At 41.2% G+C, this 23,085-nt stretch overlaps 1 protein-coding gene across 6 annotated transcripts in view; it reads right to left on the bottom strand.

Annotated features, from left to right (window-relative positions):
• LPP (LIM domain containing preferred translocation partner in lipoma) overlaps nucleotides 1-23,085 on the bottom strand; it is a 700,420-nt gene that overhangs the window by 351,552 nt on the left and 325,783 nt on the right. For all 6 annotated transcript variants that reach the window (XR_012331429.1, XM_019946127.3, XM_073804014.1 and 3 more), the window contains one exon: nucleotides 6,633-6,755. Coding sequence is in view for 5 of the 6 variants with exons in the window: in XM_019946127.3 (XP_019801686.1) it covers nucleotides 6,633-6,755 (123 nt within the window). In the remaining variant the exon portion in view is untranslated. The remainder of the gene's footprint in view (nucleotides 1-6,632; nucleotides 6,756-23,085) is intronic.

Here is a 23,085-nt window from a genome sequence, read left to right as displayed (position 1 = left end):
TAGAAGACTCCCCCCCTCCCTGCCCTAGGCTCCAGCAGAGCTGGCTTCTCCTGGGTACTCTCAGCAGCAGCTGCCTTGCTTACCTTCCTCCTATTTCACTGCTGGGAGCTAACCTACACCACATACTCAGAGCACACCCTTACATTGGGACAAGTAAAATGGGCATTTTGGGGCAAAAGTTTTGTAGAGGTTCAATTCAAAGTAGATCTTCAACCTAAAGTTCTACTCTGAAAATGTTACATTTTCATGGTGCTCAAAACAAGATTAGATGTTAACTTTATTATGCTTGTCACATAAGACACAAACACAAACATCACCGTCTTAAAGAGGAGAAGGAGGTATACATGTTATTGAGATGCAATTATATACAATCTAAAAATCAATTGCCCGTCATCAAACTCACGGCATGCAACTCTGAGTCAGCTAAGGGCTCCACCACCTCGACCTCATTGTTACTTAATGTTGAGGCTTCCTGGCAGGTAGAGACTAATTCAAAATAACCCAGATCTTCTAAATATGGGCACCACAAAGAATTAGATCCCCTGTTCTTTTAAAATGGTATTTTTGCCTCTCTTATTTTACTGGACTCCATTTGGTATCATATATGAGGCTTCTACTATATTTCGACTTTGACCCTAGCTCTCAGAGAAAACTATTAGTAAGCAGACAGTACAGACACATAGACAAATCTGTTTTTCTTTCTTAAGCAAATCACAGTATGCACCTCATTTTGTCCCAGTTGAATACGGGAAGAGAAAATGACACTATCCACACCTTTTCTCTTTTTCAACAGTATAATACCCAGTTCCTATCTCCATTCCCAAGAAGCCAAAAAAGAAGCAGCAAAGTCCCAGTCTGCAGGGATAGTCTACATCGTACCACACAGTATCAGCATGTTGCAGCCTTCCTCTCCCAGTAGCCTACATGTTTGAGTTGCAACGAATAATATGGAATATTAAAAATTTAATTCCTAATTAATCTCCCCTGCAGCTGCTCATGGCTTTTGCAAGCTAGAACATGGAGCATTAAGAGAACAGAAGATCCATGGCACCATAAGACTCCACCCTGATTATGCTGCCTGCAAGCCCTCAGGCCACATGAATTCCAAATAAAAAGCCTTCCATGCAACACAGACACACCTGAAATAATTTCTTAGGTTGCCTCGTGGATTATTGCTCCATGAAAGGGACTCAGTGTGGCAGCACTGGAATTTCAATTCGAGATGTGTCCATGTGACCAAACAGCATGTATGTACTCAGTTTCCAAATAGACTAAGAAATTACAATACTTTTAAAATGCTTTAAATGAGAAAGATAAATAGATCATTGATAGCACAACCAGCATTCAGAAAGGATAAACCCCAAAGCTTCAAAGACCTGAAGCTTCAAAGTAAGCTCCAGACACAAGCTAGCAATCCCAAAACAAAAATGGGAAGGATTGAGTGGACTGTTGTTCAAAGCCAACATCTTATTTCTTGTAACTCTAGAACAACATGGTCTCTCTGCAAAAGGGGAAAAACTGTAGCTACCATGCCCATTTTAGAAATATAGAAAAGGAAGCTAAGACTGGTGATGTGGAGAATTCACACAGTTGGAGCTCCTTTTCGAGAGGTGATCACAGGGAATTGAGAAGATAGTGCTCTTCTTATTGGCAAACTTGGGAGCCTAGACTATCAAACTAGGTCCAACCCTATTCTTATCCCTGGAATCTCTCCAATTTTTTTCATACTAGTCTAAATGAGGATAGTGAAATTTCAATTCCAAAGAAATTTGATTCAAAAATACTAAATCCCCAGTTACAATTAATATACAATATCTGAAAGTTCTTCCAAGTCACCTAGGTACCAGCTCCAACCCTACTAAACTCACTGCGGGGAAGAAAAGGCAGCTTTGTAGTAGGAATTCGAAGGCCAGCACTCTAGGCCTGGTTTTGTCAAGAGAAGGGAAAGAAAATCGTTAAGTCCATGGATTTATCCTTTGTCTTCTAAGAAATCAAGAGAATTTCAATGTGACCCCGTGTGGCTCTGCCCAAGAGTCTAAGTTGTACTTTTATTAACAGTAGAAAGCCAGATGGGTGGGATCTAGACACATACTAATTCAAAGACACTATACTATCATAAATTTTCTGTTTATCTTTATGTTTTTGATCTGTCTACTCCTTTATGTTTCCAAGCTATATTTTAAGGAAAGTACCACAAAAGAGAGATATTTTGGAATAAACTAATTGAAATGCTAAAGGGAACCAAGGTGTCCCTTGGTTGCCCTTAGCATCCACAGGGAACCATTACATCATGGTTCAAGCAAAACAGAAAAAAATCATTCATCCTACCTCTAACTGAGCCTCCCTGAGCAATGCTCTTTCCCTCTCTAGACAAAAACTTTCCTTCTGTAAAGTAAGAGTTTGGCTACATGATCTCTAAGCTGTGATACTCTCAGATCATACTGAGTCTGCAATTCACCCCACAACCACTTCCAAGCTTCTCACACCTGTTTTTCTAAAACCACTCCCTAATACACACATTTTTAAATGATCAGAAATTTTATTGCTAAACACTAAGGTAGTTTAATTGCATTACTCTGGGCAGTGGCTGGCACAGATGTACAATTTATATCTTCTGTAAAACTTGCTGAAGGTGTTACCCTCCAAACCCTCTGTCTTCAGAAACACTGTTGCTACCTGCCCCTCCCCCCAAAATTTCTCCTTTTACTGAGAGAGTCCTTGGGCATCAAGGCTACTTAGGTATTAAATTAGTGCCTGTGATTTCATCTGCCATTCACTTTGTATTCCACATACCCTATATCATAATTGAACTACCTTATTCTTCCAACAAGACATTCACTTTCAAATTGCTTGACTTTCTCATTCCTGTTATTCTCTCATTTGAATCCCATGCCTTTCCCATGACATATGCAGCCAAGGGAACTCAAATTCTACCTGCTCTGTGCAGTCCTCCCTGACACTTCCCTAGAAAAGTATAAAATATAACGTTGATATTCCTATCTTTGATTTCCCAACAATTTCAACATCTGGTGAGTCACACAATAACTTAAAGTAGCACATCCAACAAAGCCCTTCTTTTGTGTCCCTCTGAATTGTTTATGCATTTGTCTCTTCCGTAAGACTACGGATTACTCTAGATCAAGAACATGCTGACACACCAACCTCTACATTTCCAATGCCTAATCCACAGTGGGATCTCAATAAATGTTAGCTGAATGAATGAAAATGTGGAATGAAGCCGTATTTCCCAAATAAAAATATGGATAAATAAGCGAACAGAAATAAAGTTGGGACATCTGAGAGTGGAAATTGCCCCTTTCGAAAAAGGAAGAAAAAGCCCCATAAAAATCTATTTTCAAGAGCTCAGATATTTTTCAAAGTTGTTATGTGAATAGAGCAACTTTGGACCACTTACTGTACAAACATTCCACCTATATGATCCTTTTCTGCTCAATCCATGAGTCAAAGCAGCCTTGCAAAGGTGATTCAGAGGTGGGTTCGGGAAAAGCACACAACACATGCTTGAATAATGAGAAATCACAGACCTGCTAGCCTACTTTAAGTGGTCAGGTGATTCAACAGGTTTTGCAGTTTGCTTTGGATCAAAAATGGAAACATCAAAATTGGGCAGCAACAGTCTACATTTCTAGGACTTTTCAAGTACCTTTTGATTACAACACAACACAGTCTACTGCGGACATCATCTTCTCTTAGCACATACTTTTAATATTTTAAGTGTGTGATTACTGTTCTCGCAGCATATAATTATGTTAACCAATAAATACTAACACATCTAATTTAGTTCCACCAGAGTAAAGATAATTCAGAAGAATGAGCTGCTTCTCCCAATTAACTCTTGCTTTCCTAAATTAGAATAATAAAGAAGTTAGAATGGATCACTCTTTAAGTTCTGAATGGAACAGGCAGCTGAAAAGTGGAATTCTCAACCTGTTCTACTTAAGAGTTATCACTATTCATTTTTTAAATTTTTATACAATTTCTAAAGGTAATTTTCCATTTACAGTTATTACAAAATATTAGCTATATTCCCTGTGTTGTACAATATATCCTTGAGCCTATCTTATACCCAACAGCTTGTACCTTTCACTCCCCACTCCTGCATTGCCCCTCCGCCCTAATTTTTTTTTACCCTCTGAATGTTTTTCTTTTTATGAGAAAGCCATACTCAAGGGACACTGCTACTCATGTGACTGATTAGTGTCCCTTGAGTATGGCTTTCTCATAAAAAGAAAAACATTCAGAGGGATACCCTCAATCTGGTTCTAGAACTTAAAAATCAAACACGGGTCTAAATTCAAGGTCCAGCTGTGCGCACGTTGTAGTCATATGTCCTAACTTAGTTTCCTCACCCACAAAATCAGCACACCATCTATATCTCAGAGTTGAGATAGCTGTATTTCACTGAAGTGTGAATAGATGTGAAAGTGCTTTATTTTACAATCAGTAAAGCACTGTGCAAATATCAGTGATCATGAATGTGTGTGCACAGTGAGATTGCGCAAACAAAAATGCGGCTACTGAATACACCCATTAAAATGCAGTGGTTTACGGGAGGCACGTGCAGACACAGTCTTAAAGGATGAAGGCTATATTAAGCAAAAACCTCTATGCAGAATCTCCCCAGTGTATATCAGGGTATGAGAACTCAGGAGGGGAAAAAAAAAGAGCAAACAAAACTCCTATTTAAAAAGGAGGAGAGGGCATAGAAGTATTTACTCACGAAATGGATGAGTCCAGGGGCAAAGTCAGTGGCCTTGCTGTTCCGAGAAAGTGGGCTTGAGGTATTTGCTTGGGTGGAATTGGAAACATGCTTAACATCAAACTACAGTTTGCTGGAAAACATTTCTGAGACCTGGGTCCATCCTCTTGCATCTTTTCAGAGTTTGTCTTATTTCCTATGTTCCTTTTTCAGGATGAATCATAGCTTTCTCCTGCTTGAAAACCTTCAACTAACCCTCATTATTTATAAAAGACAGACCAAAATCTTAATCTGGCATTCAAACAAGTCCACAGGCTGTTAGCAGGAAGCCCCCAGGCACGTAGTCCACTTGAAGCTTGCGATGGCCTCGTCTGAAGCCATCACACTGCTTGCAGTTCTCTGAATGCAGCCTGGACCTTCCTGCCCCGTGACTCAGGCTGCTCTCTCTCCCCTCTTGCTTCCAACATCACCGTTCAACCCATCCCTTAGCTGAACGTGCAAATCTTCGGATGAACCTTCTCAGATGTTGCCACCTTTCAGAGAATATCTCGCTCTTTTCCTTGTGCTTCTATATATCTGCCATTGTTGAACTTAGGATATTATAGGCTCCTGACAGATGACAACTCGGTCCTATTTTTCTCCCTTTCAACCTCCTAACAGTTCCCCCAAAAGACCACAGCCCATGCTACCTACCTGCAGCTCAGCACGTGTTTATAGAAATAAAGTGAATTTTCACCACTGACAGGTCTAGTGGAGCCAAGGGTAATGAGAGCTAAGGAAGAGCTGAGCTCTAGTGTGTTTCACCTTGTGCCCCTACATAGCTGACAGTCCCATTGTATGTCTAGAAAAGGCAACGGGAACATGTCTAAAGAGGAAAGCACCTTACGAAGTTCTGTGTTGAAATGACTGACAGCAGAGAAGCAGGACTGGCTTTTCATCTGTGAAATGAACCATTGTGAATATAGAGGCTGCTGTTGAAGAACTGGAGTGCTGTAGGTCAAGCAAACATCCCACGAGAGTCAAACAACACGGTGACAACAGTGCCAGTCCAAGATCTGCATGCAGAGTCCTGCTGGCTGTCTTCTGAGGACTCACAAGCCCTGAAATTGACTTGCCGTTACTTTCTCCAGACCGGAGAGAGGCAGGGAATGACCACAAGCAGTGCGAGGTCGGCTTCCAAAATGCAGATAATAAATGAAGGTGCAGAAGAACAGCCATGCTCCAAAGGAAGCCAAAGGGTACAAAGAAGAACTGATAACAAGGCACCATTTGCATTAAAAAAAAAAAAAGATTAACTGCTGTCACCAAATTCTGGTAAGATTGGGGAGAAACTGATATATTCAAACTGCTGGTGCCAGTATAAGCTATGTACCACCCGTGGAAAGAAAAGTAAAGAAAGCACTCGTAATCCCCAATGTAGAAATCCCGCTCTAAAAAACCTGAGTTAGGGAAATAGCTCCAAAGAAAATATACACGAAAATGCCCCACATAGCATTACTTCCAACAAGCAAAAAAGCTAGCCGCCTCGATATGCAACGTAAGGAATTTCTTAGAAAAGATGTAGCCCTCACCCTAAGTTTAACATATTCATGCTAAGCCATATTTCTGAAGATTATACCAACGTATAACAAAATATCCACCTAGACAAAGCCAGAAAAAGAGCAGGGCAATGGAATAAGAGATTTAATTTTATAACATTTGTGTATAACACTGTTGGGTTATTTTAAAGAAAAGACTAATCAAATCAATGAAAGAAATGTCGTTAACTAACACACGTTGATATTAAATAAAAAGACAACTTAGACCGTTGACTCTGAGAAAATCCAAAAAGAATGGAAGGGGTAAAAGAAGCAGCTTGTTCTTTCAGATAATTGCAGGTTATCTGTGGTGACTATTTGCAGATAGCTCTTACCTGCGGAGGCCGAGGCTTGTAGGGGGAGCTGCACTCCAGGTCGGCCAAGATGCTAGTCAATGAGTCAATCTCAGCGTCCAGGCTCGAGCGTCTCTCCTCAAGGGTCTTGCCTCCAGGATTTCCCTGTGAGAAGCAACACAGTCATGTTAAAAAGGGCAATTTCCAGTTTCCATCCATATCAATCTGAGTTCAAATTTCTCAAGTTATACTGTGACTCTGTCCAAGGTTTTCTGCACCTCATTTCCTTTAGCTTTGATAAAATCTCAGTGAGGTAGGCTGGAGAATTATCCCTCTTTGACAGGTAAGAAAACTGAAATAGATGAGGTGATTTTCCTAAAGTCATACTCATATTTAGAGGATATTCCCTTTGATGAATATCCAAGTTAAAGGAAGTAAATGTCTCCATCCCTGCCCTTAAGGAGCAGATCCAACTAGGGACATAATGCAAATTCCACGTTCAGAAACCACTGTATAGAATGATGCCATTTTAGCTGGAGCAGGAAAAGGCAAGGAGAGACTTACAGTCCAGGAAGAGGAATGGAATCAGTGTGAGATCAGTAGACTAGGTGTGTCTGTGTCAGAGAGAGATGGCAAGCCCCGAGCGATGCCCCTAAAAAGTGAACTAGGATAAGACCGCTCAGGGTCCTGGCCAAGGGGCTGCAGAGGAAGCATGTGGCAGTGACCGCTGATTATGAACAGGGGGATCTGTGGATTTCATATGTCAGTGTCCCATGTTAGCACGAGCACCGACTGCTACCGGCATTGAGAATCCATGTGGAGCGAGCAGAGGGCAATAACACCGCCACAAGGGCGTCCCTAGGAAGTGGGAGCAAGCTTAGGACAAACGAGCCAACGGTTTGCCTAGAGCTTAAGGCAAGGAAATAGAGAATGAAATACCAAGGAACCATAAAGGTCGCCCTAGAATTTGGAAGCAGGGTGAGTTAAAATAATTTTTTAAGGTGACAATGTAATAACGATCATGGACATGTGATGAGAATGTGTCTTAAGACTCCATCAAGAAATCAAAGTGAATCTGCAGTAAGGCCCGGTAGGTATGAAATAATGGGAAGTTAGTGTAATTGAATTAACTCTATTGCACGTGTCTAAGGAGGTTAAATATCAGTATAGTGTCTGGAAGAGTTTAGAAAAAAACCAAGAAACCAGAGTTTCCTCAGTGACAACAAAACCTAGGGTCCCTGACAAGCTAGCATTAAAATCTTACAATTCTCTGGGTAAATTTATCTTTTTAATGAATATGATGCACCAGACAATGATAGCATAATGGTATTTCCAATTAAGACCACTAGTTTCTTTTCCCTTAGAAGCTTGTTCCCAAAACCTTCCCTGAGTTCTTATTCCTTATTTAATTCTCTGCATAAAACATCTCTACTGGGATCTAGCATATTGGTCAGTCTCTTGTGAATTTAGCCAGCATGAGTTAATCCCTCTGGACCTTATCTATCCCAGGCACGATGATAACATCAAGGTGTATGAAGCTATAGCCCAGCCGCTTGGAGCCAAACCCGAAGACTGCTGCCTGCCCCGTAGGCAGTGGCATCTGTTCTTGTGAGCCCTCTTTAACTATGGGTACCTTTAATCACATTATCTAAAACCACCTTCTCATCATTTTCTCTTCCTGGATGCATTTGTATGACCCCTCTATGGCCCTCTATCCCCTCACCCTGTTTGGTTTATTTTTCTTGTAATATCTATCACCATCTAACATTATATTTTATGTATATTTGTCTGTCTATCATCAGACTCCCCAGGAGAATGTAAGCTTCATGAGGGCAAGGAATTTGTCTGTTTCCTTCCTCCTTATTTCCCCAGAATCTTGCTCAGGGCCTAATCCATGAACGCGTTCAATGAATAATTTGAGTAAATAAATGAATAAGTAATGGCAGACTCTGCCATAGGTCCAGCCCGTAACCTTTTCCATATAAACATCTTTTGGGTAAAATCAGCTAAAAGTACAGCAGGATCAGTGGACGCAAAGGGAAGCAAAAGGCTCAGTGTGCCTGTGTGTACACACTTGTGTGTGTCTGTGTATTTCACGCTATATGGCCCAGATTTGAAAGTCATCCTTGTGAAAATTGAGAGGCTTTCCTCAGCCCTCTTGCTACGGCCAGAAATGGGAAAACAGTGGAATGACAGGTTGGTTATGTCGTCTCAGAGTCTGAATTTCCAGTTGACCAAACCCTCTAAGACCAGTGGGTCTCTGCCCTAGGACCAGATGTTTTCAAAGAGCTAATCCCTCTATTAGAGGTGATCTCATCTTTACTTCATTGAGTATTAATAACTATGAAATACTGTGGTATTATTGAGAAAAAAAGACCCTCAAAAATTTAAAATTCAAGTGAACATTCTGGCAATGGATTCTGGTACAAGGAAAGATAGGATCTCAGTTGCGTTATGGAAGGCAACTGAGAATTGTGTGAACCTGATTCTCTTATATGCAGTTATAAAACATTATTATTAACATGAATTTGATCACTGTATTCCCATATACTCATAGACAGCACAAAATATTGGTAAGGGTGGTGGACTGGAGTCTAGTTAAATTCTTCCCTGGGCCATAGTTTCTTCATCTATAAAACTAGGAGAACATCACCTGCCCTACCGAAGCCAGAGAGATGTTACAAGACTCAGATAAGAAAATGGATGGGAAAAACACTCTTTAAATTGTAAAGTGCTATAATTATTATGATTTTCATAAATTGCATTAATTACAGCAACGAGTAACTATAAATTAATATGAATAATATAGCTATTGTTAATTCTTCTTCTTAAAGGGAGCATCATTCATTAAGTATTCCCTTGGGGTATCAGTAAAGAGACAGGATTTAATCAGGTCTTCAACATCTGTACTTCACTGTAGCAGACAGCACAGCAACTGCCCATGCCCTGAGTAAAGGGATACCATGGAGCCTCAGAAGTCACAGAATTACCCTGAGCCATGCAACGAAACAAGTCATTATAGTGTCCGACCAGCCTGTGCATGTAAGACCTCATTCTGCCTTCCCTCTGAGTCGGGACGACTCCCCATTTTCAGTTTCTCATATTAGGTTGATGCCATGGAACAAGTTCCAGCCTAATGCTGTGAGATTTTTCACCCAAGACCCCCCTTGCTGCCCTACCTGGCTTTCTGATAAGAACTTTGTTCCTACATTTCAATCCCCATTATGGACTAGGATAGGCTTCTTTCTCACCACTGATTCTCTACTTAACGTCTCAGTTCAAACAACTGAAGTCCTGCACAAGTCTCACCACCAGCCCTTCCCTTGGTGCTTCATCTGCTGCCACAGCATCTTTAGATCCGGGAACTACCTTGCTACTCTCAACACTTTACACTGCGCACTGCAGGACACAGTCCTATAACCAGCTAATGGAATCCTACACACTTACCTACACGTCTTCTCCTTAACTCCCTGTCACTGCAGCCTTACTAGTCACCTGACGGTTGAATGACCTGCCCGAGGCCAAGTAACAATAAGGAAGAGTCTCCTGACTCTTGGCCTAATGCTTTTTCCAGATACCAAAGGGCCTCCTATAAAGTGGTCACTATAATAATAATGATTCTTAAGCTCTTCAACAATAAGTATTATGAGAGATTCCATTGTCTTAGCCCAGGATCTGCCGAAAACAAAGCCTGAGACAAAGGCTTGTGCGCAGGTCACTGATTTTGGGAATCAGTCCCAAAAAACAGTACTGAAGGACCGGACAAGTTAAGCAGGAGAGGAGGGAAAGCCAATTCAAAGGTGCTGAATTGAGCTGGTCACCAATACGGATAACTAGGGCTCCATTTTCCTGGGAACCCTCTAAGGATCTCCATGAAACGTGCCTCAGATTGTCCCATGTAGGGAATGAGAGAAGAGAATGTTCATCCTCTGGCTCTAGTCCTCTACTGGTTTAGAATCACCTACAGGGATATTAACGCCCTCATGCTTGTCCCAAGAAGTACAGAGGTAGCAGAAAAGTCCCAGGACAGAGAGTGAGAGAAAGGTTTTACAGCTGAGGCTGTACTGCCTCAGGTACTGCTAGGTCACACCTATGCAGTGGTGGTTGCCATGGCAATGGCTGGCATCTGAAGGTGGAATGAGAGGGTGAGAAGTAGGGTAAAAAGGGTGTCCGGTGACTGTGTCCCCTATTAACAGCTATAAAACTCACATGAATAAGCCATTCATGGGATATTATTTCCTATAAGACACTTAATTTCATTCATTCAATAAATATGTATATGATAAAAGCTCACCAAATCACAATCAGGGCTTATTATAATTTGGAAAATCATAATCCTTAGTGCCACTACTAGGATTACAGGGTGATGACTCTCCCACTGTGAGTACACAGAAATATACTTTAAAATAGGGCCCAGAACCAGAATTCATAGCATGTGAGGCCATTTGGGTTACATCGCTAGTCCACTAACTACAGGTGATAGATAAGGAGTGCCAGCAGTGAGTCATGAAAGAGCATTACTTGTATTTATTTATTTACTCACTCTTTACGTCCAAATATCTTATGTAAAAAATTAACTCATAGAGAAGTTGAACAAGTAGCAAAATGAACTCCATCCACACACCCTTCACCCAGATTTATCAATGGCCAACACTTTGCCTCCCCTTCTAATAACAAAAATATATTTGCTTGCTTGTTATTGTAGTTTAACTATTTGAAAGAAGTTGCAGAAACTTCCTCTCCATATACTTCAGCTTACATATCCTAAGAACTAACTTTTCAATACCATTGTCACACCCAAGAAATGTAATGTGGGTGCAGTAGTAATCTGATGCATGCGTGTTCACATTTCACCAGAAGTCCCAGTAATGTCCTTTTATCAATTGTTGTTAATTTCCATCCAGAATCCAATCAAAGATCATACACTGAGGTGACATGTCTTTTTAGTCTCTTTTAATTTAGAACAGGCCCCAGCCTATTTTCCCCTTTCATGAAACTGACTTTGTGTAAAGAATTCAGGCCGGTGCCTTATAAAAAGTTGAACAATATGGCTTTGTCTGATGACGAGATTCAGATGACACAAGTTTGTCAGGAAGAGTCCATGCATGATGCTGTGCTCTTTCCACTGCATCACATCAGGAAGCTCATAATGTTATTTGGCCATTTAGTGATGACAAGTTTGACGACTTGGTTAAGGTAGCGTCCACCAGATTTCTTCACTGTAAAAGTGTCTTCTTCCCTTTTAAATCAATACATGATGTGTGAGGCGACACTTTGAGACCCTGCTAATATTCTGCTCACCACAAACCTTTCACCCAATGACTTTAGTATCCAGAGACGATTCTTGCCTGCACGGATTATTGCACTGGTGGTTGCAAAATGGCGAGAGTATCCATTATTAACAAATGGAAATAAATGGATCCTGCTTAGCATAATAATTTATTTGTTAAGTATTCATTTCCTTTTTGAGGTAGGGAGCAGAATTAACTGCAAAGTCCTCTGCTCTGAAGAAACATCAGGAACCTGACGATCAAATCAGCATTGTTACAGAGAGAGTTCTCGTTCAGGCGGTTAAGGAACACAAAGGACTGGGGCATGGTCTAGTTAATTAAGAACCACCCTCTACCCTAGGAAGTTAACATCCTAGAATTAGAGCCAATCCACAGTGTCATTCTCCAAACACGCATGAACTGACCTAATCCTCAACAACATCCAGAATCTTTGAGGTGGCCAAGCGATCACACTGACACATCGCAGAAGGGGGATTTGAAGAGCCAAGATCCGCATGTGACTGCTCAAAATAATCAGAGAGACCACTTGATGTTAGAGGTACTAAATCTGTGATATTTACATTGCATTTCACAAAGCTCACGGAACTCCTCGGGGCAGACCCCATGTGTAACACTAAGGGACTCCCAACCCCTACCTATGCCTGGACCTCCCTTTGTGGTCCATTAGAGAAAAAAGAAGCTCTCCCTGAGAGCTGAGCAATATAAAACTATCTCATCTTAGGGAACCCTAGGAGGCAAGTGGCACAAAATAGTATATTCCTTTTACATACAATTTTGATTTTCTTTTCAATGGTATTATTTCAGTATTAATAATACAGTGTGAATTTCACTTCATTCTTGTATTCTTTTATGGTTAATAAAGTTCATTATTCCCTTATTTCTAAATTAATGTTAAAAAGATACTGGTTGGTAAAAACAAAAGGGATACAGAAAAGCTGTATTATCTCTAAGCAACAAAACTAAGTATCTGTCATTTATCCATCATCTTTCTTTCTTTGATGAAGCTGAGAAAATAATCAATGAATTTCTTTGTGATCATTTTAATTGAATTCTACTTCCAAAGCATCCTTAACAAGAAAAAAGTAGTGGTGGGACTTGCCTGGTGGCGCAGTGGTTAAGAATCCACCCTCCAATGCAGGAGACACAGGTTCGACCCCTGGTCCAGGAAGATCCCACATGCCGCGGAGCAACTATGCCCGTGTGCCACAACTACTGAGCCTGCGCTCTAGAGCCCGTGAGCCACAGCTACTGAAGCCTGCGTGCCTAGAGTCTATGCTCCGCAGCAAGAGAAGCCACCGCAACGAGAAGCCCGTGCACCACAACGAAGAGTAGCCCCCGCTCGCCGCAACTAGAGAAAGCCCACGTGCAGCAACAAAGACCCAACGCAGCCCCCCTGCCCAAAAAAAAAGTAGTGGTGAAGGCTCTGGAGTCAGACTGGAGGGGTCTGAAACCTGGATCTGCCATTTACCAGTTTTGTGACCTTAAGCAATTTACCTAAGGTCTCTGGGTCTCAGTTTGTCATGCAGTTGTAAAGATTAAATGAGTTCATACATGTCAAGTATCGTTTGCATCTTAAGTATTCAATAAACAACAGCTACTCAGTCATTACCTTGATCACAGTCTCAAAATAAATGCTTTGGCTGACATGGTCAGTCAACTGAGTATGTAACTTTTCAAAGCATTTTGAGTCAAAGTAGAAATCAGCTGCTGGGGGCTTCAATGAGATGGGGCACCTATGCTTCTTAACACCTGATGGTGCTAGGCATTAACTGGGAAGCATATAATTCTGCATCAGCAGTTCTCAAACTTCAGCCTGTGTAGAACTACCTGGAGAGCTTGTTAAAACACAGATTACTGGATCCCACTCCAGAGTCTCTGACTGTAAATCCTGGGTGGGGCCCGAGAACTTACATTTCTAACAAGTTCCCGAGTGATACTGATGCCGCTGGTCTGAGGACCACACGTTGAGAACCACTGCTCTAAGTACATTTCTAACACAACGAACATCTGATAGGGTAAATAGTGTATATTTTATATGGTTATGGATGCCATGAAAATGCCAATAGGCAATCCAAATAATGAGTAAGAGAAACCTGGATCAAAATAAAATGGAAACAGTAGCACTGCTTCTTAATATAATCCCGCACGCTATATAATAGTGTGAGCACCCTCATCACACTGATTCCGGTAATGCTGAGTTGACAGGCAGCAGTCAGCAGTAAGAACTCCAGAAAATATGGCCTATTTTATCTAACGGAAATGTCATTTTATTGAATTTGGAGGAAAATGTTGAAAAGAGAAAACAAAAAGGTTTAGTTCATGTGCATTCTTCTTCCCACTCATTGAGTTGAAGGGCTTACCTTTCCAAAAACCCATCTATCTCATCATATATACTCCTCCAGGAAGGCATCACCCATAACCCAGCTTACATGATAATTGACTCTTCTTTGTCTAATTCTCTCTGATAGCAGGGTTCACAGGGTAACTCATTGTCGGTTCACGTGAATGGCTCTTATCCCACGCTGCTCCATGAAATCTTTGTGCTAGGCAGCAAGCAGTCTAAGGAAGGCATGATCCCCAACCTCAAGAAGCCACAGTCTACTGGATAATATGACTTTCACCGCTGCCTACTGATATCAAATACACTTATGTTCTTTAAGACTCTGTAAAACCACACAGAGGAGGCAGAGATTTAAACAAACAAACAAACCTTCCCTAAGAAGCTTATTATCCAATGGCTGATAGAAATACAATTCAACTTTTCTAATGTGCAAAGCTAGGCTAAAACTCGAGTCTCATTATTATGTAAGAAGAGTCATCTACCCCACAGGTTAAGGACCCTGAGGAAAAATGCCATAAAAAGCCCTCTTTGGTGCAAACACTGTAGCATTCAAAATAGAGACAATATCTTCACAATTCAAAGTAGAACAATACTTCGGCAACTGGGAGTATGGCAATGAATAAACAGAAAGTAAGGTGACAACAGGAAACAAAGAGAGGTTTTCATGGTTCTAGCATACCTGGAGCAAAACACATCAAGATAAAACTTCAGCACTAGGCTTGACACAGGCCTCAGTTTTTTCCTTCCTATTCCCTAACATCCCATCCTTTTCAGGCCTTGAACACTCACCCAAAGTTGATAATGTTTGGTCAACACACATCTCTTTAAAGCAAACAGTCTTGCCCCCAGACCTTGTTGCCAAAAGAGCCATGTTTTGGACCATGGGACTCCACTGCACAGCACTGTGACCCACAAAAGCAAGGCTGGACAGCCCATCTACAAACAGCCTGGTGAATCTAACCTTTGGTCTGTGACAGAAAGGTGAGCTAGGCAATAAACCTCCTTCTCTTATAAATATGAACTAAGCAACATGAGACAAAACTGCCAAGAGGATGAACTGTGGTCATGAGAAAACAAGAGGATCATGTTCATGGCTAATAATCAGAGCACGTAAGAAGATAAGATGCAATTATTGGAGAGAGGAGATTAATGGGAATGCAAATAATAGCAAAGAAGAGGATCAGAGAGTGAAGAAAGGGAAGGAAGAAGAAAAGGGGGAATAAAAAGGAAAGAGACATGGTCCCATCCTTGAGCCTTCTGGTGTCAGACCTCATCCACATGGATCCTTACGATAAACTCCTTTATATGGAAATACCCCAAGTGGCCTCTGCTGCACAGTCAGCCTTACTGAAGCAGCCAGCACAAGACCCACTCATTCACAGGGATGACAGCAAGAAGGCAGGTCTACTTGTGACACCATCAGGGAGTCACTTTTCCTTTCTGAAACCCAACTTTCACTTCTATAAAATGAAGGGTATGAACCTGCCAGGTACACTTTTATTTTTTTTTAAGCTCGAACATTGCATGAGTCTATAATGACATTTCACAGCTTGCCTGCCACTATCTTTGCTGCCCACTCGCAACCAGACCCAAACCCACCAGAGTCAGGCCCACTCAGAGTTTAAGCCAACTCAGATGTAAGGAAGGACAGGGCTATGGTTAAAGTGGTCCGTGCTTGAGGACACACAAGCAGCCCCTTTGTTCACTGCTCTATTCAGAAGCAAAACATACACACACACAAATAAGCGCGCGTGCACACACGCACACACACGCGCGCACACACACACACACACAATATGGAATTATTTCTACTGGACTCTAATCTTTATGAAATAAATATTGATAATGTACTCTTAAAGTAGTCCCTTAAAATTAAAAAGTCAATTTGTATGAGAATAGCTATATAATAACACAGAAAATACATACAGTATCTACCCATCGATAAAATAAGAGCCATAAAAATAACCATAATAAGATCAATTATTTGACAGTAAAAGAGACATTTGGCACACCTTTATTAAGCAGCAGAACCCCATGGGGAAAATAAAATCATACACGGAACCCCATTACTTAAAACAGATAAAAACAGAGCTGCTCTGGTTCAAGTACAAACAGGGAAGGGTACAGTTCCACCCACTGGGTTTTTCCCATTGCCTCCAATAACGTCTGCTGAAGCAGTTCTATAAAAGATACTTGGAAAATCACTGCTGCTGATTTTCTGGGCGAGCTATAGAGGAAGAAACAGGATCCTTAGGGGAGCCACCTTGCCAGTCAGTCCACACACATAGTTTGGCAACACTATACCAAGCTGCCTTTCCTGCACTGTGTGTGCCTGTGTGTATGTGTGTGTGTGTGTAAAAAGGAGATATAGCCAACTGAAATAGCTATAAAGATACCATCATATAGTGTCATGGAAACTTTCCCAGGAATGTTTTGCTAATACAATTAACACAAAATAATACAAGTATTAGAAGTTTTAAAAGGTAGAGAAAAAAAGAGTTTGGTTTACCCTTAAGGAAATAATATCTGAGCGGGGAAGGGAAAGAACAATTATCATTCGAACCTACGAAACAAATAGACTGACGAAATATTTTTGGTACCTGCTGTAGCATGCAGTAGAAAATAGCCCATGCCAGGTATTTTTGCAATTAACTTTGTTTTAAAACCTCATAGAAGACAGTTTTCTGATTTTGCATTTTGATAACACAGGACCAATGGGTTGGGGCATGATAAATTCCAGAAACCACTTCCTCACACTCCCCAACAATGCGACAGAAATACCAGAAGCAAATATTCAAATACTTAGAAATGTGATGGTAACATTATATATTGGTTCATCATCCTCACGCCTTTCATCCTTTAATCCTTTCAGGACTCCTCAAAACGTTACCAAAATTGAAAACGAAGGAAAGTGTCCAGTTCCCGTGTCAAGCACTCCATGTCAAGTAGCCAAAGCTATAAAGCCAAGGGGCTTGTCATCGAAGCAGATAAGGGGTAAGAAATTCCTTTAAACTTTTGTGTTTCTGAATCTGTGTGCTAAGCACCATCAACCAGGGCTTACAAATAGGAGATGTTTGGCAACGTGTGAAGAGATTATAGACGATTGGCATAGAAAAGGTAACTCAGGCTCAGAAATATTAGAACTGGAAGGGGAACTGAAGCAGTTATTCCAGCATTTTCACTTAAATATAATAAAATGCCCCCAAAGAAGTGATTTAGATGTCAGTGATAATAATTCAGTGAAAGGACTGAAATCAGTCTAAAAACTGAAGACCTTATACTGTGAAACATCTTCTCCAAAGCAAATATCTCATACATTATTTCAACTGTTCTTCTTAAGAATCCATGAAATAAGCAGAAAGTTACTCTCATCCCATCTTCCAGATGTGGAAACTTTATGGAAGAGAGGAGCACAGGCACTGTCTGAGGATTTCCAGCCTCACTTGTGGAACAAGATCAAAAAAATTAGGCAAGGACTCCATCCTCCAACCGGTGGAGAATGCAATATGGACACGCAGGTGCAAACCAGTGCTACAGAAATTCCTAGAAGAGAGACACCAGAATGGATGGAGACACTTAGATTCATTGAAGTGGCATTGAAGACAGGAAGATCCTTAGTTAACATCTATTACAATATCATAATCGTACCAAAAAGGAAACAAAGGCCCAGAGAGCATAAGTGATTTACTACTGGTCAAACAACCAAGTGATAAGGATGGCACAGGGAGACCTGAATCAATGCTTCTTTGTCCCAGTCTTCCCACTCAAAACTCACTGTCAAGTAAATGAAGACAGGATTGTAATTTTCTCCTAAGAAACTAGTAAGTACGCTAATGTCAGAAGATGACTGAATATTTAGAAATGTTGACCCAGAAACGTGACACATTATCCACCCAGTGCAACCACAGAAATCCCTTTAGTGAATACTGAGGCGCATGTGTAGGCAAGGAGAGTAGAGAAACAACAAACGAGGCGTTTTGTCTTGGTTCTGCCTTAATTCAGTAGGGTGACCCTGGGCAAATCATTTTCCCTTTCTAAGCCTGTGTTTTCTCAACAGCAAAATGATGGGTTCAGACCTGATCTTTATGTTTTCTTTTAGTTTAAAAGTTCTGTTACTCTAACACATTCATATAAATACAACCTAGCTAACATTATGAGCAGTTTAAAGTTTTTCATTGTTGTTGTTGTTTTTTTCCCTTATAGCCACTTACTGGAACCAAATTACTCTGTTTCTACTTAGTGTAAGTGTACTTTGATAGTCGACAATACAGAAGATATAGTGCAGATACTAACAAGATACAATTTGAAACACTCATTTCAAAAACAGGGTTACTGATAACAACTTCAGAGAGGAAGCTGCATTCAGTTGTATTGTTTTCAGAGTCACTAGCTGACTAATGGAAATGGAAAAAGATAAGTGAGAGTGACAACGTCCTAGCAAGCAGGCAGGAGGGGAAAAGGCAAAACACACGTCATGTCTTATCTCAAAGGCTAAGAATGGAAAAAATATGGGGGAAATTACCTAAAAGGGCAGGACTCATATTTTCTAACAATCAATGATGCATCAGTTCCCTAATAATCATTCTAGATCTGTTCATCGTTTTCTCTTGGTCAAACTCTCTGTTCCAAGACAGTTCTGGGAAATATCCTATGAACCTGCAGCATTGCTGGCCAGCTACCCAGTCCACTGTACACAGCCTGGGACACACAGTTACCGCTGAGAACATGGAGAAAGAAAATCATAGCTCCCTCTCTCTACGATGCCATTATCAACAGAGAAGTGCCTAAGTGTAGAAAAGCACTTTCATAAATATTATCTCATTCAATTCTCCCAGCAATCATAGAGACTGGTAGCTATTATTCCTATTTTACAAAAGAGAACACCGAGGATCAGAGAATAAAAGGCTTTTCCAAGTAACTCAGGTAGAAAACAGAAGAATTAAAATTAGGGACTCAAACATTTTGCTCCAGAGCTCTAATTCTTGTACTTTCCATGACACCAGGCTGGAAATGTTAAAGGCGAAAGGTCTTCCCTTCAAACATGAAACGGAGAGTATAAGGGCCTATTAGGTTACCATGAATTAGGTCACGGCTGCAGCTACTGTTAAAAGCCAAGCTCCGTTCCTCCCTCTCACCTTCTATCTCCCCATTTAGCACAGTTTCATTCACTTTTCCATAAATATTTATCAAATATTCACTACATATTGATATGAAGGACAGGAATTACTTTAAAGAAAAAAAAAAAGGAGAAAGGAAAATCATCGATTCTCCGTCCTCCAGGGGCTTACAATTCCATTAGAGGGGTTAGTTCGTCCACATATAACTGTAATATAGGGCTGAATACAGGCAAGTAAGTATTAAAGTATATGAAACGCAAGATGCTAGAGCAAAAAAACAGAAAATCAGAGAGGGCTGCACGGATGCAGTGAGAAGTGAGACGATCTTAGAGGGAGAAAAATATTTAAGATGTATGCCACAGGAACGTAAAGATATAGATGGAAAACATTGCAATGTGCACTAGCACTTGGCAAATACAAGCGTCCTTTTAGGTAAAAGTAGAGGAGGATCAAACTCAGAGGATCAGCTGTGGTCAGATTATGCAGGTGTGCAAACCCCAGGCATAGAAGAAGCTTGGCTGGCATCCAGGGAACAGATATCCAAAGGATAAACATGGTCCTCATGACGAAAGGAGAGAGTGGGCAGGGGTCATTGTAAGCTGGGACTTAGTGTAGATGTGGAAACAAACACATCGTATGAATCACATATATTTTGGGCCGTGCACAGACAATTTACATTAATGACACTCCCAGGAGGAATTCCTGTTTTTACGAAAAGGTTGCCATTGATAAAAAGTGAGTATGGGACCATAGCAGAAAGTTGAATTCACCTTAATCAGGAATGAATGTGAGTCCGCAAGAAAACAAACATTTCTGCCTTCGACCTCGGGAATACAAATGAACAAGTGCTATGAAAAGTCTGTTATTACCCCCAACAGAAACTAAAGAAGCCAAAGGAGGCAAGGGATGATGCTGTCTCAAGCCTCAGCGTTCTCAGCTCCACTGAAAAAGCCTTCCTCTACTCCACAACTCTGCTCATGCCTCTTACCAGGCTTTCCTGAGAAATGTTTCCTTTTCATAGAATATTCAGAGTCAAGCCATAATCAAATGGCTACTATTTACTTAGTGATGGTTCAATACCTAGTCTATATTAAAGAACCAGGACAAATAACAAGGAAATAATGAAAAACTGAATTTGTCATTTCTACCATTCCTGCCCTCCTCTCACCTATTGCATCGTGAACTTTCTTCTTTACGACACATTCCACTTAAACCAGTTCTAGATGCTCTGTCCCCAACTGTTGTCCAAAGTGGAATCCAGGCCCCCACTTGAATTTCACTCAAAAGGGTTTAAAGTAGTGAGATATCTCACCAAGTCATATCCCCTCTTGGTTTTAATCCCCACCAATGAAATAGAAAAATAATAATACAACTCCCACCGGGATACTTTGAAAACCAGGTGGGCTAAGGTCTTGGGAACCACATGTCCTGTAGAATGCTAAGGGTACAGCAGGTTCTTCTGTCAGTGTTGGCTCACAGGGTGTTTGGAAATGAGAGAATTGGAGGATTACACTAAGCGAATGGTAGGAGACCCTACAGATATTAAATCACAAGTCCTGGTCTCAGGATGAGGCTAGCATGAGGCTAGCTTTTGGTGGTGAAAAAAAGACCCTACAAGAAGGAAAAGGTTGAGGTTTTGAAGGGACACTGAGCCGCCTCTGAGGATAGAAGCACCTCAGATGCCCATTAAAAGGGAAAATCCTTAGGCCCCCTCCCAGATTTACCAAATCTGAACTTTTGGGAGCAGGGCCTAGTGATCTGAATCTAACAAGCCCTTTGCAACCCCTCCCCTAATTCTTTCCCACACTCAATTTGAAATCTGCTGGCCTAGAATTTGGTTATTGGGCGCTAATGCAAGTGCTAACAATAACTGGAACAATTTAATTAAAATCCCACAACTCTGAACACATTTAAGGAGAACTCTTTACTAATGTATTCTAACCCAATTCCCGGGGACAGGGAAAAGACTTTTCTCTCCCTCGACAGCTCTGTGTTCTCACCCACAGTGCCAACAGAGCAAACACAATCCACTTCACTTGTCCTCGTCTGTAGAAATGGCAGCAGCGTCTACCACCTTGAAGGGGCGCTGTGAGTTTCCATTTACGGGCGTTTATAAAGTCTTCTGAGTGTTCTGATAAATCAACTAGAAACGGGCATTACTCATAGCACCCTGTTGGAGCTTAATACATACTCAATTGAAAAGCAATGACAACAATACAGCGATATCCACAAATCAGCATTCATTATAGCCATGTATGATTCTCACCCTATCGTCACAATTTTATCTAAACAGAGCTGTTTCTGTCTGGAGACTGTAGAGTCCCTCTCATTAACGAGGAGTCATCTTTGCTCAGTGGTATCCACATTTCCTCCAGTAAAGTTCACATCTCACTTGCCTCAGAGTTCTGATTTTTCAGAGGAATTTCCTATTTGGCAAACACTAGGATAGAAAGCAACTATCTCTTTCCTGAAGAAAGTCAGGATCCTGCAAAGCATCTTGGACTCCTCCAGTTCCCATCTCCCCTCTTTCCAAGTGGCTCTGGACTCTTAGCTCCCCTTCGCCATGGTCATGGCCACCACCCCATTTCAGGCTCTGGTCTGCCTCACTAGACTCGCAGTTGACTCCAAACCATCCTACCATTGCCACTTCTGACCAGTCAAGGCCTGCTATATTAAAGAAAGCCATCTAAACGGAGACCAGGTAATTTTATTCTCTTTCATAAAGTTCTTTATTGTTCCCAAATGCTAACTAGTATAGCCTCAGATTGGAAAAATCCCCAAACTGTCACCTAAACAGCTAAAGAGAAGTAATTCGCTTATTTGAATTAGGGGAGCGGCTGTAAGGCACTCGGGGAAAGAAAGAGAGCAGAGAGAGACAAGACACTCAGGCAGAAGGAGCAGCTTGAGCAAAGGGCTGTAACACTAGGTGTCTCTTTATCTATGCAGTTCAGAGTTCAGCTTTCTCCAGGGGCAACATCTGGTAGCCGGCCAAGACTCCACTGATGGAGGTGCTCCCTCCCCTCCCCCTGCCTTCTCTGCCCTGTCTCTCAGGAACCAGAGCACATCTTGCCATCCTCGGTTTTGCTGACTCCAGTCTCCTCCTCTGCATGAGCCTTTACATGCATAGTTGAGGTTGAGGAATCTGTGCCTAGTGGGTTTGAGGTTTCATCAAGAGAAAAAGAAGGAACTTAATGTGATTTCACTGAGTAACTATTTTCACTACAAAAAATTCCCATATTTATTTTTTTCCCTTTTTGAAATGGCACTAAGGAAATACATGCCAGACTGCCATGAACAGGGTTGTACTTTCCAAACAGTAGCAAGGACTAAAAATAGAAAAGCTTGATTTGCTCAAGATGTATATAACATAACTTCCTCTCCCGCTTCCTTTCCCCACCATGCTGAGCCAGTGCACAGAAGTGTACATGTTGGACCCTTTGAGTGTTTACAACAGCGTCAAAAGCATCAAAAGGGTGATAAGCCTATGTATAGTACATACTCCATAGAGGTTTCCAGAGAATTCTTATTGCCAAGACAAAGAATGAATCAATCAATCCACAAATATCTACCAAATATCCCTCAATGAGATAAACACTATGGGTGATACAGGAATGTGAGCTGTGATCCAACCTTCAGACAGTTTCTAAAAGGGGAATAACAAGAGAATAATAGATAGCATTCAACTCTGTGAGTCCAGAACTTCCAGTTGGGATGGGGGTTGGGGTCACCTCTCCTACTGTGTCACC

Source organism: Tursiops truncatus, chromosome 4, assembly GCF_011762595.2.
Source record: "Tursiops truncatus isolate mTurTru1 chromosome 4, mTurTru1.mat.Y, whole genome shotgun sequence".
Lineage (NCBI taxonomy): Eukaryota > Metazoa > Chordata > Mammalia > Artiodactyla > Delphinidae > Tursiops > Tursiops truncatus.
This window is presented reverse-complemented; position numbering and strand designations above follow the sequence as displayed.